General features: G+C 43.1%; 1 protein-coding gene across 1 annotated transcript; it reads right to left on the bottom strand.

Annotated features, from left to right (window-relative positions):
• Positions 1 to 470: 470 nt before the first annotated feature.
• LOC116613821 (glutamic acid-rich protein-like) lies at positions 471 to 983 on the bottom strand. The gene has a single exon (XM_032374276.1). It carries the CDS (start codon positions 981 to 983, stop codon positions 471 to 473), a length of 513 nt encoding a protein of 170 aa, XP_032230167.1.
• Positions 984 to 14,427: the final 13,444 nt, after the last annotated feature.

Here is a 14,427-nt window from a genome sequence, read left to right as displayed (position 1 = left end):
CGACGGCGTTTTCAAAAGTATCCGGATTCGCTGGATCCAGTGCGCGTGTTAGTGTGGACGGAAGGCTTAAACGTATCAAAAAGTATACGGATCCAAACGAATCCGTGTTAGTGTGGACGGCCCCTCTGACGCATTTTCCAAACAAAGCGATTACCAACGTACCGTATCCTGAGCTTGTACTTCCGCTTTTCACTTTCATTAACCGTTATTTGTTATGCCAGTATGACGATGACATCATGCTCACCAATGACAACACGAGGGCGCGCGGTGTATTGCCAATCTCCTTCCCAGGCCCTTTGTTTTTTCTCGTCAAGTCCAAGCATCACTCGAAAGCTGACAGTGTTATTTGTGGGAAAACTTCAAATTTACTAGTTTTAAATGACAAATTTTTTTTGTACAAAACTGTGAGACCCTGCCGCTTGCAACAGTTTTGCATGGAATTAGATTAAATAAAATTTTGCAACAGCTTTTTACACATCCGCACATAGAATGCGGTTTTTGGATATTTGCACGTTAAGTTTATGGGATGTAATCTGTGGGATGTATCTGTCCATGTAATCTTTCTTAGTGTTATCTTTATTCATGTGATCTTTCCTCATGTGATTTTTCCTCTTCTGATCTTTCCTCATGTGATCTTTTCCCATGTGATCTTTCCTCTTGTGATATTTCCTCTTTTGATCTTTCCTCTTGTGTTTTTTCTTCATGTGGTCTTTCCTCATGTGATATTTCCTATGTGATCTTTCCTCGTGTGTTCTTTCCTCTTCTGATCTTTCCTCATGTGATCTTTCCTCGTGTGGTCTTTTCTCATGTGATCTTTTCTCTTGTGATCTTTCCTTGTGTGATCTTTCCTCGTGTGGTCTTTTCTCATGTGATCTTTTCTCTTGTGATCTTTCCTTGTGTGATCTTTCCTCGTGTGTTCTTTCCTCTTCTGGTCTTTCCTCTTCTAATCTTCCCTCGTGTGATTTTCCTCGTGTTATCCTCATTGACTTTACCCTGGGTACCAGTCTCGAGCTTCGTTTGTTTACTATGCGCCCTTTACTGAATGTCGCGACTCGTTGTCGCCGCTTCGCGGCTCGTGTTGTGGGAGTTAAGCTCGAGCCTCTGGTGCCCAGGGTAAATGGACTCGGCCGAAAAACTGAAAACATGGGTGAACACAGGGAGCCAGGGTGAGCAATGAATACGGACTTGACCGAAAAGAGAACGGGGATGAGAAAAGGGGAGTAAGCTCGAGAAAGGAATAACGACTTGTAAATAACATCATGGGAAAGGAAAGGGGAGCAAGGATAAGCAAGGAATAAAGCCTTGTAAATAGCATCATGGGAAAGGAAAGGGGAGCAAGGATGAGCAAGGAATAAAGCCTTGTAAATAGCATCATGGGAAAGGAAAGGGGAGCAAGGATGAGCAAGGAATAAAGCCTTGTAAATAGCATCATGGGAAAGCAAAGGGGAGCAAGGATGAGCAAGGAATAAAGCCTTGTAAATAGCATCATGGGAAAGGAAAGGGGAGCAAGGACAAGCAAGGAATAAAGTCTTGTAAATAGCATCATGGGAAAGGAAAGGGAAGCAAGGATGAGCAAGGAATAAAGCCTTGTAAATAGCATTATGGGAAAGGAAAGGGGAGCAAGGATGAGCAAGGAATAAAGCCTTGTAAATAGCATCATGGGAAAGGAAAGGGGAGTAAGGATGAGCAAGGAATAAAGCCTTGTAAATAGCATCATGGGAAAGGAAAGGGGAGTAAGGACAAGCAAGGAATAAAGCCTTGTAAATAGCATCATGGGAAAGGAAAGGGGAGCAAGGATGAGCAAGGAATAAAGCCTTGTAAATAGCATCATGGGAAAGGAAAGGGGAGCAAGGATGAGCAAGGAATAAAGCCTTGTAAATAGCATCATGAGAAAGGAAAGGGGAGCAAGGACGAGCAAGGAATAAAGCCTTGTAAATAGCATCATGGGAAAGGAAATGGGAGTAAGGACGAGCAAGGAATAAAGCCTTGTAAATAGCATCATGGGAAAGGAAACGGGAGCAAGGATGAGCAAGGAATAAAGACTTGTAAATAGCATCATGGGAAAGGAAAGGGGAGCAAGGATGAGCAAGGAATAAAGACTTGTAAATAGCATCATGGGAAAGGAAAGGGGAGTAAGGATGAGCAAGGAATAAAGCCTTGTAAATAGCATCATGGGAAAGGAAAGGGGAGTAAGGATGAGCAAGGAATAAAGCCTTGTAAATAGCATCATGGGAAAGGAAAGGGGAGCAAGGATGAGCAAGGAATAAAGCCTTGTAAATAGCATCATGGGAAAGGAAAGGGGAGCAAGGATGAGCAAGGAATAAAGCCTTGTAAATAGCATCATGGGAAAGGAAAGGGGAGTAAGGAGGAGCAAGGAATAAAGCCTTGTAAATAGCATCATGGGAAAGGAAAGGGGAGCAAGGACGAGCAAGGAATAAAGCCTTGTAAATAGCATCATGGGAAAGGAAACGGGAGCAAGGATGAGCAAGGAATAAAGCCTTGTAAATAGCATCATGGGAAAGGAAAGGGGAGCAAGGACGAGCAAGGAATAAAGCCTTGTAAATAGCATCATGGGAAAGGAAAGGGGAGTAAGGATGAGCAAGGAATAAAGCCTTGTAAATAGCATCATGGGAAAGGAAAGGGGAGCAAGGATGAGCAAGGAATAAAGCCTTGTAAATAGCATCATGGGAAAGGAAAGGGGAGCAAGGATGAGCAAGGAATAAAGCCTTGTAAATAGCATCATGGGAAAGGAAAGGGGAGTAAGGATGAGCAAGGAATAAAGCCTTGTAAATAGCATCATGGGAAAGGAAAGGGGAGCAAGGATGAGCAAGGAATAAAGCCTTGTAAATAGCATCATGGGAAAGGAAAGGGGAGCAAGGATGAGCAAGGAATAAAGCCTTGTAAATAGCATCATGGGAAAGGAAAGGGGAGCAAGGATGAGCAAGGAATAAAGCCTTGTAAATAGCATCATGGGAAAGGAAACGGGAGCAAGGATGAGCAAGGAATAAAGACTTGTAAATAGCATCATGGGAAAGGAAAGGGGAGCAAGGATGAGCAAGGAATAAAGCCTTGTAAATAGCATCATGGGAAAGGAAAGGGGAGTAAGGACGAGCAAGGAATAAAGCCTTGTAAATAGCATCATGGGAAAGGAAACGGGAGCAAGGATGAGCAAGGAATAAAGACTTGTAAATAGCATCATGGGAAAGGAAAGGGGAGCAAGGATGAGCAAGGAATAAAGCCTTGTAAATAGCATCATGGGAAAGGAAAGGGGAGAAAGGACGAGCAAGGAATAAAGCCTTGTAAATAGCATCATGGGAAAGGAAAGGGGAGCAAGGATGAGCAAGGAATAAAGCCTTGTAAATAGCATCATGGGAAAGGAAAGGGGAGCAAGGACGAGCAAGGAATAAAGCCTTGTAAATAGCATCATGAGAAAGGAAAGGGGAGCAAGGACGAGCAAGGAATAAAGCCTTGTAAATAGCATCATGGGAAAGGAAACGGGAGCAAGGATGAGCAAGGAATAAAGCCTTGTAAATAGCATCATGGGAAAGGAAACGGGAGCAAGGACGAGCAAGGAATAAAGCCTTGTAAATAGCATCATGAGAAAGGAAAGGGGAGCAAGGACGAGCAAGGAATAAAGCCTTGTAAATAGCATCATGGGAAAGGAAAGGGGAGTAAGGATGAGCAAGGAATAAAGCCTTGTAAATAGCATCATGGGAAAGGAAAGGGGAGCAAGGACGAGCAAGGAATAAAGCCTTGTAAATAGCATCATGGGAAAGGAAAGGGGAGTAAGGATGAGCAAGGAATAAAGCCTTGTAAATAGCATCATGGGAAAGGAAAGGAGAGTAAGGATGAGCAAGGAATAACGACTTGTAAATAGCATCATGGGAAAGGAAAGGGGAGTAAGGACGAGCAAGGAATAAAGCCTTGTAAATAGCATCATGGGAAAGGAAAGGGGAGCAAGGATAAGCAAGGAATAAAGCCTTGTAAATAGCATCATGGGAAAGGAAAGGGGAGCAAGGATGAGCAAGGAATAAAGCCTTGTAAATAGCATCATGGGAAAGGAAAGGAAAGCAAGGATAAGCAAGGAATAAAGCCTTGTAAATAGCATCATGGGAAAGGAAAGGGGAGCAAGAATGAGCAAGGAATAAAGCCTTGTAAATAGCATCATGGGAAAGGAAAGGGGAGCAAGGACGAGCAAGGAATAAAGCCTTGTAAATAGCATCATGGGAAAGGAAAGGGGAGTAAGGATAAGCAAGGAATAAAGCCTTGTAAATAGCATCATGGGAAAGGAAAGGGGAGCAAGGATGAGCAAGGAATAAAGCCTTGTAAATAGCATCATGGGAAAGGAAAGGGGAGCAAGGATGAACAAGGAATAAAGCCTTGTAAATAGCATCATGGGAAAGGAAAGGGGAGCAAGGACGAGCAAGGAATAAAGCCTTGTAAATAGCATCATGGGAAAGGAAAGGGGAGTAAGGATGAGCAAGGAATAAAGCCTTGTAAATAGCATCATGGGAAAGGAAAGGGGAGCAAGGATGAACAAGGAATAAAGCCTTGTAAATAGCATCATGGGAAAGGAAAGGGGAGCAAGGACGAGCAAGGAATAAAGCCTTGTAAATAGCATCATGGGAAAGGAAAGGGGAGTAAGGATGAGCAAGGAATAAAGCCTTGTAAATAGCATCATGGGAAAGGAAAGGGGAGCAAGGATGAGCAAGGAATAAAGCCTTGTAAATAGCATCATGGGAAAGGAAAGGGGAGCAAGGACGAGCAAGGAATAAAGCCTTGTAAATAGCATCATGGGAAAGGAAAGGGGAGCAAGGATGAGCAAGGAATAAAGCCTTGTAAATAGCATCATGGGAAAGGAAAGGGGAGTAAGGACGAGCAAGGAATAAAGCCTTGTAAATAGCATCATGGGAAAGGAAAGGGGAGTAAGGATGAGCAAGGAATAAAGCCTTGTAAATAGCATCATGGGAAAGGAAAGGGGAGCAAGGACGAGCAAGGAATAAAGCCTTGTAAATAGCATCATGGGAAAGGAAAGGGGAGTAAGGACGAGCAAGGAATAAAGCCTTGTAAATAGCATCATGGGAAAGGAAAGGGGAGTAAAGAATAAAGCCTTGTAAATAGCATTATGGGAAAGGAAAGGGGAGCAAGGATGAGCAAGGAATAAAGCCTTGTAAATAACATCATGGGAAAGGAAAGGGGAGCAAGGATGAGCAAGGAATAAAGCCTTGTAAATAGCATCATGGGAAAGGAAAGGGGAGCAAGGATGAGCAAGGAATAAAGCCTTGTAAATAGCATCATGGGAAAGGAAAGGGGAGTAAGGATGAGCAAGGAATAAAGCCTTGTAAATAGCATCATGGGAAAGGAAAGGGGAGCAAGGATGAGCAAGGAATAAAGCCTTGTAAATAGCATCATGGGTAAGGAAAGGGGAGCAAGGACGAGCAAGGAATAAAGCCTTGTAAATAGCATCATGGGAAAGGAAAGGGGAGCAAGGATGAGCAAGGAATAAAGCCTTGTAAATAGCATCATGAGAAAGGAAAGGGGAGTAAGGATGAGCAAGGAATAAAGCCTTGTAAATAGCATCATGGGAAAGGAAAGGGGAGCAAGGATGAGCAAGGAATAAAGCCTTGTAAATAGCATCATGGGAAAGGAAAGGGGAGTAAGGACGAGCAAGGAATAAAGCCTTGTAAATAGCATCATGGGAAAGGAAAGGGGAGCAAGGATGAGCAAGGAATAAAGCCTTGTAAATAGCATCATGGGAAAGGAAAGGGGAGCAAGGATGAGCAAGGAATAAAGACTTGTAAATAGCATCATGGGAAAGGAAAGGGGGGCAAGGATGAGCAAGGAATAAAGACTTGTAAATAGCATCATGGGAAAGGAAAGGGGAGTAAGGATGAGCAAGGAATAAAGCCTTGTAAATAGCATCATGGGAAAGGAAAGGGGAGCAAGGATGAGCAAGGAATAAAGACTTGTAAATAGCATCATGGGAAAGGAAAGGGGAGTAAGGATGAGCAAGGAATAAAGCCTTGTAAATAGCATCATGGGAAAGGAAAGGGGAGCAAGGATGATCGAGGAATAAAGACTTGTAAATAGCATCATGGGAAAGGAAAGGGGAGCAAGGATGAGCAAGGAATAAAGCCTTGTAAATAGCATCATGGGAAAGGAAAGGGGAGCAAGGATGAGCAAGGAATAAAGCCTTGTAAATAGCATCATGGGAAAGGAAAGGGGAGTAAGGATGAGCAAGGAATAAAGACTTGTAAATAGCATCATGGGAAAGGAAAGGGGAGCAAGGATGAGCAAGGAATAAAGCCTTGTAAATAGCATCATGGGAAAGGAAAGGGGAGCAAGGATGAGCAAGGAATAAAGCCTTGTAAATAGCATCATGGGAAAGGAAAGGGGAGTAAGGATGAGCAAGGAATAAAGCCTTGTAAATAGCATCATGGGAAAGGAAAGGGGAGCAAGGACGAGCAAGGAATAAAGCCTTGTAAATAGCATCATGGGAAAGGAAAGGGGTCAGCAAGGATGAGCAAGGAATAAAGCCTTGTAAATAGCATCATGGGAAAGGAAAGGGGAGCAAGGATGAGCAAGGAATAAAGCCTTGTAAATAGCATCATGGGAAAGGTAAGGGGAGTAAGGATGAGCAAGGAATAAAGCCTTGTAAATAGCATCATGGGTAAGGAAAGGGGAGCAAGGATGAGCAAGGAATAAAGCCTTGTAAATAGCATCGTGGGTAAGGAAAGGGGAGCAAGGATGAGCAAGGAATAAAGCCTTGTAAATAGCATCATGGGAAAGGAAAGGGGAGCAAGGATGAGCAAGGAATAAAGCCTTGTAAATAGCATCATGGGAAAGGTAAGGGGAGCAAGGATAAGCAAGGAATAAAGCCTTGTAAATAGCATCATGGGAAAGGAAAGGGGAGTAAGGATGAGCAAGGAATAAAGCCTTGTAAATAGCATCATGGGAAAGGAAAGGGGAGAAAGGATGAGCAAGGAATAAAGCCTTGTAAATAGCATCATGGGAAAGGAAAGGGGAGCAAGGATGAGCAAGGAATAAAGCCTTGTAAATAGCATCATGGGAAAGGAAAGGGGAGCAAGGATGAGCAAGGAATAAAGACTTGTAAATAGCATCATGGGAAAGGAAAGGGGAGTAAGGATGAGCAAGGAATAAAGCCTTGTAAATAGCATCATGGGAAAGGAAAGGGGAGCAAGGATGAGCGAGGAATAAAGACTTGTAAATAGCATCATGGGAAAGGAAAGGGGAGCAAGGATGAGCAAGGAATAAAGCCTTGTAAATAGCATCATGGGAAAGGAAAGGGGAGCAAGGATGAGCAAGGAATAAAGCCTTGTAAATAGCATCATGGGAAAGGAAAGGGGAGTAAGGATGAGCAAGGAATAAAGCCTTGTAAATAGCATCATGGGAAAGGAAAGCAAGGATGAGCAAGGAATAAAGCCTTGTAAATAGCATCATGGGAAAGGAAAGGGGAGCAAGGATGAGCAAGGAATAAAGCCTTGTAAATAGCATCATGGGAAAGGAAAGGGGAGCAAGGATGAGCAAGGAATAAAGCCTTGTAAATAGCATCATGGGAAAGGAAAGGGGAGCAAGGATGAGCAAGGAATAAAGCCTTGTAAATAGCATCATGGGAAAGGAAAGGGGAGCAAGGATGAGCAAGGAATAACGACTTGTAAATAGCATCATGGGAAAGGAAAGGGGAGCAAGGACGAGCAAGGAATAAAGCCTTGTAAATAGCATTATGGGAAAGGAAACGGGAGCAAGGATGAGCAAGGAATAAAGCCTTGTAAATAGCATCATGGGAAAGGAAAGGAAAGCAAGGATAAGCAAGGAATAAAGCCTTGTAAATAGCATCATGGGAAAGGAAAGGGGAGTAAGGATGAGCAAGGAATAAAGCCTTGTAAATAGCATCATGGGAAAGGAAAGCAAGGATGAGCAAGGAATAAAGCCTTGTAAATAGCATCATGGGAAAGGAAAGGGGAGCAAGGATGAGCAAGGAATAAAGACTTGTAAATAGCATCATGGGAAAGGAAAGGGGAGCAAGGATGAGCAAGGAATAAAGCCTTGTAAATAGCATCATGGGAAAGGAAAGGGGGGCAAGGATGAGCAAGGAATAAAGACTTGTAAATAGCATCATGGGAAAGGAAAGGGGAGCAAGGACGAGCAAGGAATAAAGCCTTGTAAATAGCATCATGGGAAAGGAAAGGGGAGCAAGGATGAGCAAGGAATAAAGCCTTGTAAATAGCATCATGGGAAAGGAAAGGGGAGCAAGGATGAGCAAGGAATAAAGCCTTGTAAATAGCATCATGAGAAAGGAAAGGGGAGCAAGGACGAGCAAGGAATAAAGCCTTGTAAATAGCATCATGGGAAAGGAAATCAAGGATGAGCAAGGAATAAAGCCTTGTAAATAGCATCATGGGAAAGGAAAGGGGAGCAAGGACGAGCAAGGAATAAAGCCTTGTAAATAGCATCATGGGAAAGGAAATCAAGGATGAGCAAGGAATAAAGCCTTGTAAATAGCATCATGAGAAAGGAAAGGGGAGCAAGGATGAGCAAGGAATAAAGCCTTGTAAATAGAGTCATGAGAAAGGAAAGGGGAGCAAGGACGAGCAAGGAATAAAGCCTTGTAAATAGCATCACGGGAAAGGAAAGGGGAGCAAGGATGAGCAAGGAATAAAGCCTTGTAAATAGCATCATGGGAAAGGAAAGGGGTCAGCAAGGATGAGCAAGGAATAAAGCCTTGTAAATAGCATCATGGGAAAGGAAAGGGGAGCAAGGACGAGCAAGGAAAAAAGCCTTGTAAATAGCATCATGGGAAAGGAAAGGGGAGTAAGGACGAGCAAGGAATAACGACTTGTAAATAGCATCATGGGAAAGGAAAGGGGAGCAAGGATGAGCAAGGAATAAAGCATTGTAAATAGCATCATGGGAAAGGAAAGGGGAGAAAGGATGAGCAAGGAATAAAGCCTTGTAAATAGCATCATGGGAAAGGAAAGGGGAGTAAGCTCAAGCAAGGAATAAAGACTTGTAAATAGCATCATGGGAAAGGAAAGGGGAGTAAGGATGAGCAAGGAATAAAGCCTTGTAAATAGCATCATGGGAAAGGAAAGGGGAGCAAGGACGAGCAAGGAATAAAGCCTTGTAAATAGCATTATGGGAAAGGAAACGGGAGCAAGGATGAGCAAGGAATAAAGCCTTGTAAATAGCATCATGGGAAAGGAAAGGAAAGCAAGGATAAGCAAGGAATAAAGCCTTGTAAATAGCATCATGGGAAAGGAAAGGGGAGTAAGGATGAGCAAGGAATAAAGCCTTGTAAATAGCATCATGGGAAAGGAAAGGGGAGCAAGGACGAGCAAGGAATAAAGCCTTGTAAATAGCATCATGGGAAAGGAAAGGGGAGTAAGCTCGAGCAAGGAATAACGACTTGTAAATAGCATCATGGGAAAGGAAAGGGGAGCAAGGATGAGCAAGGAATAAAGCCTTGTAAATAGCATCATGGGAAAGGAAAGGGGAGTAAGGATGAGCAAGGAATAAAGACTTGTAAATAGCATCATGGGAAAGGAAAGGGGAGTAAGGATGAGCAAGGAATAAAGCCTTGTAAATAGCATCATGGGAAAGGAAAGGGGAGCAAGGATGAGCAAGGAATAAAGCCTTGTAAATAGCATCATGGGAAAGGAAAGGGGAGCAAGGACGAGCAAGGAATAAAGCCTTGTAAATAACATCATGGGAAAGGAAAGGGGAGCAAGGATGAGCAAGGAATAAAGCCTTGTAAATAGCATCATGGGAAAGGAAAGGGGAGCAAGGATGAGCAAGGAATAAAGCCTTGTAAATAGCATCATGGGAAAGGAAAGGGGAGCAAGGATGAGCAAGGAATAAAGCCTTGTAAATAGCATCATGGGAAAGGAAAGGGGAGCAAGGACGAGCAAGGAATAAAGCCTTGTAAATAGCATCATGGGAAAGGAAAGGGGAGCAAGCTCGAGCAAGGAATAAAGCCTTGTAAATAACATCATGGGAAAGGAAAGGGGAGCAAGGATGAGCAAGGAATAAAGCCTTGTAAATAGCATCATGGGAAAGGAAAGGGGAGCAAGGATGAGCAAGGAATAAAGCCTTGTAAATAGCATCATGGGAAAGGAAATCAAGGATGAGCAAGGAATAAAGCCTTGTAAATAGCATCATGGGAAAGGAAAGCAAGGATGAGCAAGGAATAAAGCCTTGTAAATAGCATCATGGGAAAGGAAAGCAAGGATGAGCAAGGAATAAAGCCTTGTAAATAGCATCATGGGAAAGGAAAGGGGAGCAAGGATGAGCAAGGAATAAAGCCTTGTAAATAGCATCATGGGAAAGGAAAGGGGAGTAAGCTCGAGCAAGGAATAAAGCCTTGTAAATAGCATCATGGGAAAGGAAAGGGGAGCAAGGATGAGCAAGGAATAAAGCCTTGTAAATAGCATCATGGGAAAGGAAAGGGGAGCAAGGATGAGCAAGGAATAAAGCCTTGTAAATAGCATCATGGGAAAGGAAATCAAGGATGAGCAAGGAATAAAGCCTTGTAAATAGCATCATGGGAAAGGAAAGCAAGGATGAGCAAGGAATAAAGCCTTGTAAATAGCATCATGGGAAAGGAAAGGGGAGCAAGGATGAGCAAGGAATAAAGCCTTGTAAATAGCATCATGGGAAAGGAAAGGGGAGTAAGGATGAGCAAGGAATAGAGCCTTGTAAATAGCATCATGGGAAAGGAAAGGGGAGCAAGGATGAGCAAGGAATAAAGCCTTGTAAATAGCATCATGGGAAAGGAAAGGGGAGCAAGGATGAGCAAGGAATAAAGCCTTGTAAATAGCATCATGGGAAAGGAAAGGGGAGCAAGGATGAGCAAGGAATAAAGCCTTGTAAATAGCATCATGGGAAAGGAAAGGGGAGCAAGGATGAGCAAGGAATAAAGCCTTGTAAATAGCATCATGGGAAAGGAAAGGGGAGTAAGGACGAGCAAGGAATAAAGCCTTGTAAATAGCATCATGGGAAAGGAAAGGGGAGCAAGGATGAGCAAGGAATAAAGCCTTGTAAATAGCATCATGGGAAAGGAAAGGGGAGCAAGGATGAGCAAGGAATAAAGCCTTGTAAATAGCATCATGGGAAAGAAAAGCAAGGATGAGCAAGGAATAAAGCCTTGTAAATAGCATCATGGGAAAGGAAAGGGGAGCAAGGATGAGCAAGGAATAAAGCCTTGTAAATAGCATCATGGGAAAGGAAAGGGGAGCAAGGATGAGCAAGGAATAAAGCCTTGTAAATAGCATCATGGGAAAGGAAAGGGGAGCAAGGACGAGCAAGGAATAAAGCCTTGTAAATAGCATCATGGGAAAGGAAAGGGGAGTAAGCTCGAGCAAGGAATAACGACTTGTAAATAGCATCATGGGAAAGGAAAGGGGAGCAAGGATGAGCAAGGAATAAAGACTTGTAAATAGCATCATGGGAAAGGAAAGGGGAGTAAGGATGAGCAAGGAATAAAGCCTTGTAAATAGCATCATGGGAAAGGAAAGGGGAGCAAGGATGAGCAAGGAATAAAGCCTTGTAAATAGCATCATGGGAAAGGAAAGGGGAGCAAGGACGAGCAAGGAATAAAGCCTTGTAAATAACATCATGGGAAAGGAAAGGGGAGCAAGGATGAGCAAGGAATAAAGCCTTGTAAATAGCATCATGGGAAAGGAAAGGGGAGCAAGGATGAGCAAGGAATAAAGCCTTGTAAATAGCATCATGGGAAAGGAAAGGGGAGCAAGGATGAGCAAGGAATAAAGCCTTGTAAATAGCATCATGGGAAAGGAAAGGGGAGCAAGGACGAGCAAGGAATAAAGCCTTGTAAATAGCATCATGGGAAAGGAAAGGGGAGCAAGCTCGAGCAAGGAATAAAGCCTTGTAAATAACATCATGGGAAAGGAAAGGGGAGCAAGGATGAGCAAGGAATAAAGCCTTGTAAATAGCATCATGGGAAAGGAAAGGGGAGCAAGGATGAGCAAGGAATAAAGCCTTGTAAATAGCATCATGGGAAAGGAAATCAAGGATGAGCAAGGAATAAAGCCTTGTAAATAGCATCATGGGAAAGGAAAGCAAGGATGAGCAAGGAATAAAGCCTTGTAAATAGCATCATGGGAAAGGAAAGCAAGGATGAGCAAGGAATAAAGCCTTGTAAATAGCATCATGGGAAAGGAAAGGGGAGCAAGGATGAGCAAGGAATAAAGCCTTGTAAATAGCATCATGGGAAAGGAAAGGGGAGTAAGCTCGAGCAAGGAATAAAGCCTTGTAAATAGCATCATGGGAAAGGAAAGGGGAGCAAGGATGAGCAAGGAATAAAGCCTTGTAAATAGCATGATGGGAAAGGAAAGGGGAGCAAGGATGAGCAAGGAATAAAGCCTTGTAAATAGCATCATGGGAAAGGAAAGGGGAGCAAGGATGAGCAAGGAATAAAGCCTTGTAAATAGCATCATGGGAAAGGAAAGGGGAGCAAGCTCGAGCAAGGAATAAAGCCTTGTAAATAGCATCATGGGAAAGGAAAGGGGAGTAAGGATGAGCAAGGAATAAAGCCTTGTAAATAGCATCATGGGAAAGGAAAGGGGAGCAAGGACGAGCAAGGAATAAAGCCTTGTAAATAGCATCATGGGAAAGGAAAGGGGAGCAAGGATGAGCAAGGAATAAAGCCTTGTAAATAGCATCATGGGAAAGGAAAGGGGAGCAAGGATGAGCAAGGAATAAAGCCTTGTAAATAGCATCATGGGAAAGGAAAGGGGAGCAAGGATGAGCAAGGAATAAAGACTTGTAAATAGCATCATGGGAAAGGAAAGGGGAGTAAGGACGAGCAAGGAATAAAGCCTTGTAAATAGCATCATGGGAAAGGAAAGGGGAGCAAGGATGAGCAAGGAATAAAGCCTTGTAAATAGCATCATGGGAAAGGAAAGAGGAGTAAGGACGAGCAAGGAATAAAGCCTTGTAAATAGCATCATGGGAAAGGAAAGGGGAGCAAGGATGAGCAAGGAATAAAGCCTTGTAAATAGCATCATGGGAAAGGAAAGGGGAGCAAGAATGAGCAAGGAATAAAGCCTTGTAAATAGCATCATGGGAAAGAAAAGCAAGGATGAGCAAGGAATAAAGCCTTGTAAATAGCATCATGGGAAAGGAAAGGGGAGCAAGGATGAGCAAGGAATAAAGCCTTGTAAATAGCATCATGGGAAAGGAAAGGGGAGCAAGGATGAGCAAGGAATAAAGCCTTGTAAATAGCATCATGGGAAAGGAAAGGGGAGCAAGGACGAGCAAGGAATAAAGCCTTGTAAATAGCATCATGGGAAAGGAAAGGGGAGTAAGCTCGAGCAAGGAATAACGACTTGTAAATAGCATCATGGGAAAGGAAAGGGGAGCAAGGATGAGCAAGGAATAAAGCCTTGTAAATAGCATCATGGGAAAGGAAAGGGGAGTAAGGATGAGCAAGGAATAAAGACTTGTAAATAGCATCATGGGAAAGGAAAGGGGAGTAAGGATGAGCAAGGAATAAAGCCTTGTAAATAGCATCATGGGAAAGGAAAGGGGAGCAAGGATGAGCAAGGAATAAAGCCTTGTAAATAGCATCATGGGAAAGGAAAGGGGAGCAAGGACGAGCAAGGAATAAAGCCTTGTAAATAACATCATGGGAAAGGAAAGGGGAGCAAGGATGAGCAAGGAATAAAGCCTTGTAAATAGCATCATGGGAAAGGAAAGGGGAGCAAGGATGAGCAAGGAATAAAGCCTTGTAAATAGCATCATGGGAAAGGAAAGGGGAGCAAGGATGAGCAAGGAATAAAGCCTTGTAAATAGCATCATGGGAAAGGAAAGGGGAGCAAGGACGAGCAAGGAATAAAGCCTTGTAAATAGCATCATGGGAAAGGAAAGGGGAGCAAGCTCGAGCAAGGAATAAAGCCTTGTAAATAACATCATGGGAAAGGAAAGGGGAGCAAGGATGAGCAAGGAATAAAGCCTTGTAAATAGCATCATGGGAAAGGAAAGGGGAGCAAGGATGAGCAAGGAATAAAGCCTTGTAAATAGCATCATGGGAAAGGAAATCAAGGATGAGCAAGGAATAAAGCCTTGTAAATAGCATCATGGGAAAGGAAAGCAAGGATGAGCAAGGAATAAAGCCTTGTAAATAGCATCATGGGAAAGGAAAGCAAGGATGAGCAAGGAATAAAGCCTTGTAAATAGCATCATGGGAAAGGAAAGGGGAGCAAGGATGAGCAAGGAATAAAGCCTTGTAAATAGCATCATGGGAAAGGAAAGGGGAGTAAGCTCGAGCAAGGAATAAAGCCTTGTAAATAGCATCATGGGAAAGGAAAGGGGAGCAAGGATGAGCAAGGAATAAAGCCTTGTAAATAGCATCATGGGAAAGGAAAGGGGAGCAAGGATGAGCAAGGA

Source organism: Nematostella vectensis, chromosome 8 (genome assembly GCF_932526225.1).
Source record: "Nematostella vectensis chromosome 8, jaNemVect1.1, whole genome shotgun sequence".
Lineage (NCBI taxonomy): Eukaryota > Metazoa > Cnidaria > Anthozoa > Actiniaria > Edwardsiidae > Nematostella > Nematostella vectensis.
The sequence above is the reverse complement of the archived record's forward strand: the minus strand, read 5'-3'. Positions and strand labels throughout refer to the sequence as shown.

Bases quoted from the DNA above. Each gene is read 5' to 3' on its own strand.
- LOC116613821 (XM_032374276.1), bottom strand. From the start codon at position 983: ATGAGGATAACACGAGGAAAATCACACGAGGGAAGATTAGAAGAGGAA.